This window comes from Branchiostoma floridae, chromosome 6 (genome assembly GCF_000003815.2).
Source record: "Branchiostoma floridae strain S238N-H82 chromosome 6, Bfl_VNyyK, whole genome shotgun sequence".
Classification (NCBI taxonomy): domain Eukaryota; kingdom Metazoa; phylum Chordata; class Leptocardii; order Amphioxiformes; family Branchiostomatidae; genus Branchiostoma; species Branchiostoma floridae.
Genome location: NC_049984.1, coordinates 22,238,445 through 22,241,103, shown reverse-complemented (window position 1 = coordinate 22,241,103; position 2,659 = coordinate 22,238,445). Strand labels below are relative to the sequence as shown.

The 2,659-nt window shown below is 43.0% G+C and overlaps 1 protein-coding gene across 1 annotated transcript in view; it reads right to left on the bottom strand.

Annotated features, from left to right (window-relative positions):
* Positions 1 to 293: 293 nt before the first annotated feature.
* LOC118418205 (tyrosine-protein kinase STYK1-like) overlaps positions 294 to 2,659 on the bottom strand; it is an 11,408-nt gene continuing 9,042 nt past the window's right edge. The window contains exons 8-9 of the mRNA XM_035824045.1: positions 1,869 to 2,006; positions 294 to 1,339 (exon numbers count right to left, since the gene is read on the bottom strand). Coding sequence (XP_035679938.1) covers positions 1,216 to 1,339; positions 1,869 to 2,006 — 262 coding nt within the window. The 3' untranslated portion in view covers positions 294 to 1,215. The remainder of the gene's footprint in view (positions 1,340 to 1,868; positions 2,007 to 2,659) is intronic.

The following is a 2,659-nucleotide window of genomic DNA, read 5'->3' as shown; positions in this document are numbered from 1 at the left end:
GGGGGGGGGGGGCTTGGCGAGTTTGATTCTGAGGACAGTCACACGACAGCGTTCCGACGCCATTGTGTTGCGTTTTCCAATGAATAGATAGTTTCCCAGTTAAATGGGACATGTACAATTTGCCCACATGGCTGCACGTAACATCGGTACAGGACGGGAATTAGGTGCCCGATATGACCCGAATTAAAAAAAGTTTCTGCAAATGTTACACTTGAATGCTTGCACATCTTAAATTACCATATCGTTACATAGGTATTCTTTGTTAATCTGCAAGATTGATGAGGCGCTAACACAATTGAAAAGGAATTTTGACAATGTCCTTTGCATTTACATGTATTGCATATATTCAACGATGGCTAGTGCTTGTAAAGTTTTGTAAGACACGTGTCACATTATGCATCGTTGTTATTTACATAAAAAAGTATACTTAATTCTAAAACTCACAACTTGGACCTTGGAACAAGGTAAAAAAAACGCCTCCCCCCTCCAGGCGAGGGAATGCCAGAAACGCCTAGTCTGGATAGGGTTAATTTTATCTTTACTACAGTATTGACGCTAAAATGTTGCTGTTTAGCACAACCTATGTACATTCATGCTATACGAATGTAGTCCGTTTAATACATCACGATACCTAACCATGCGTTTCTAACCTGTTTCTAACCTTTCAACCTAACACTGATACCTAAGCACATACTGGATATAAGTGTTTCAGTATTTTTTTTCCATTTCAGGTTGTATTCTATTCAGCATTGCATTGTAGATGTTAGTAGAACTTGGCATGAGCGAGATACCCCTGTAATTAGATGTAAGGGACAGATCTCCTTTCTTCGTATAGGGAAAGATGCACCCTTTCGTCCACTGATATCTGGATCGAGCTTTGCATGTACACTCCATTGCAGCATCGCTCCAGGATATTATTACAACGTCAGACTTAAAAGGTACAGCATCTAGGCCTGCTGCTTTTCTGTTCTTCAGCTGTTCATAAATAGCTCATTGCCACTGAACACTTTCTTGATGGGAAGTCCATTCTCACTGATTCCTTACACTTATTCTCTACCCAAATAATTGGTGTCTGCGCAGGAGATAATCAAGATGATTTTTCCATTCATTTATTTAGTCTTTCTATCTTACTTGATGCCTTTATTTTTGTTCGAAGTGTTTTTTTCTCTCCCACATACATCATTCACAGTGGGCTGGATACTAGTCCATTGTATGTTAGGCTGTTTTAGCGTACTCGGGTCCGTAGAAGGCGAGATTCTTGTCTATTTTGCCCTCCAGTGCGCGGAATGACGGCCGCTCGGTGGGTTGCCATCGCCAACACTGCAGCATCAGGTCGTACCTGTGGAAAAGTGATATCCCCAACGATCGTTATATGAACTGTATTATCAAGTCTTACCCAAGCAATATCTAGCGATCGTTAGAGAACTAAAGCTCTATAAAGTCGTTATTGTCTCGTAACCTCGATGAAGTTTACAAAACGCAAAGCACAGGGAATTACCAGTTTACAACAATAAAGTTTATTGCAAATTCTTGCCCGTGGGCTAATTGCAGGTAACATAAAAGATTCAAACAGTGTAAAAACAATATCGCAAGTGTCTACTCTAGTCTAAAGTTAGTAAGAGTTAACTCTAGATCCTGGGTTATTGGGTTCGACTCCTTTTTCGAAGACAGTGGAAGACGAAAGATACCACCTTTTCTATTATGTGTGGGTTTTGTGATGTTAGAAGGACACACTACTGTTACCCCCGGTGTGCATGTTTTCTGTGGAGCAGGATAACTTGATCGGTTACTAAATGTGTTTTCATCACAAGAAACAAACTAACTTGTCCGATTACTCGGGATTAGAGTGCAGAAACCAGCAGACGTACATGGCATAGGGACAGTCTTCAGGTTGGAGCATCCTAAATCCAGCCTGCAGGTGGTCTTTTAGATTGGATGTCGCCACGTCAGGATAAGGATCGCCCCCTAGCGTACATATCTCATACAGCACTACACCGAAGGACCACCTGTTGAGGCAAGGCGGCATCGATATCAGACCACCGAAAGCTTAGAATGTAGGTCAGGATCGGTAACTACATGCAGATACATATTTTGATAAGACTACTGACTTATTGCTTTGTGTGTTGAAAGTTTACACTTATAGCTAGGTCATCATTCTTACATTGCATGTAGATTGGGCTGGGTACCGGTACGGTATTCCGGTACAAAACTGTTTTTCTTATTGGCCCCGTCCAGAAAAAACGGACCTGAAAAAAATCGGTGGACCGGATGTTGGACCTATTGGAAAATGAACAGATAATATGATCAGGCATTCACACGTTTCGGGCAGAGGCAGTTAGCTCTGCAGGATTTTAAAACGCCAGTGGGAGTCGAATACTCCACAAAACAGGTGTCTTTTTTGCGAAATAGACCATTGTTTTGAGTATCCTCCATTCACAAGTTCTCAATACTGAATCAGGTTCAGGTCCAAACCTGGACCTGATCCTCTGGACCTAAACCGGTCCTGGATATGAATTTTCTGTACCGGTGTGACAGCGTTCTCGCCCCCCCCGTGATATCGCCCCCCCGGGGGCAAAATCACTAGTGTTTTCGCCCCCCCCGGGGCAGGATCACTAGCGATTTCGCCCCCCCATCTCGCCCCCCTCTGGGATTTCGCCCC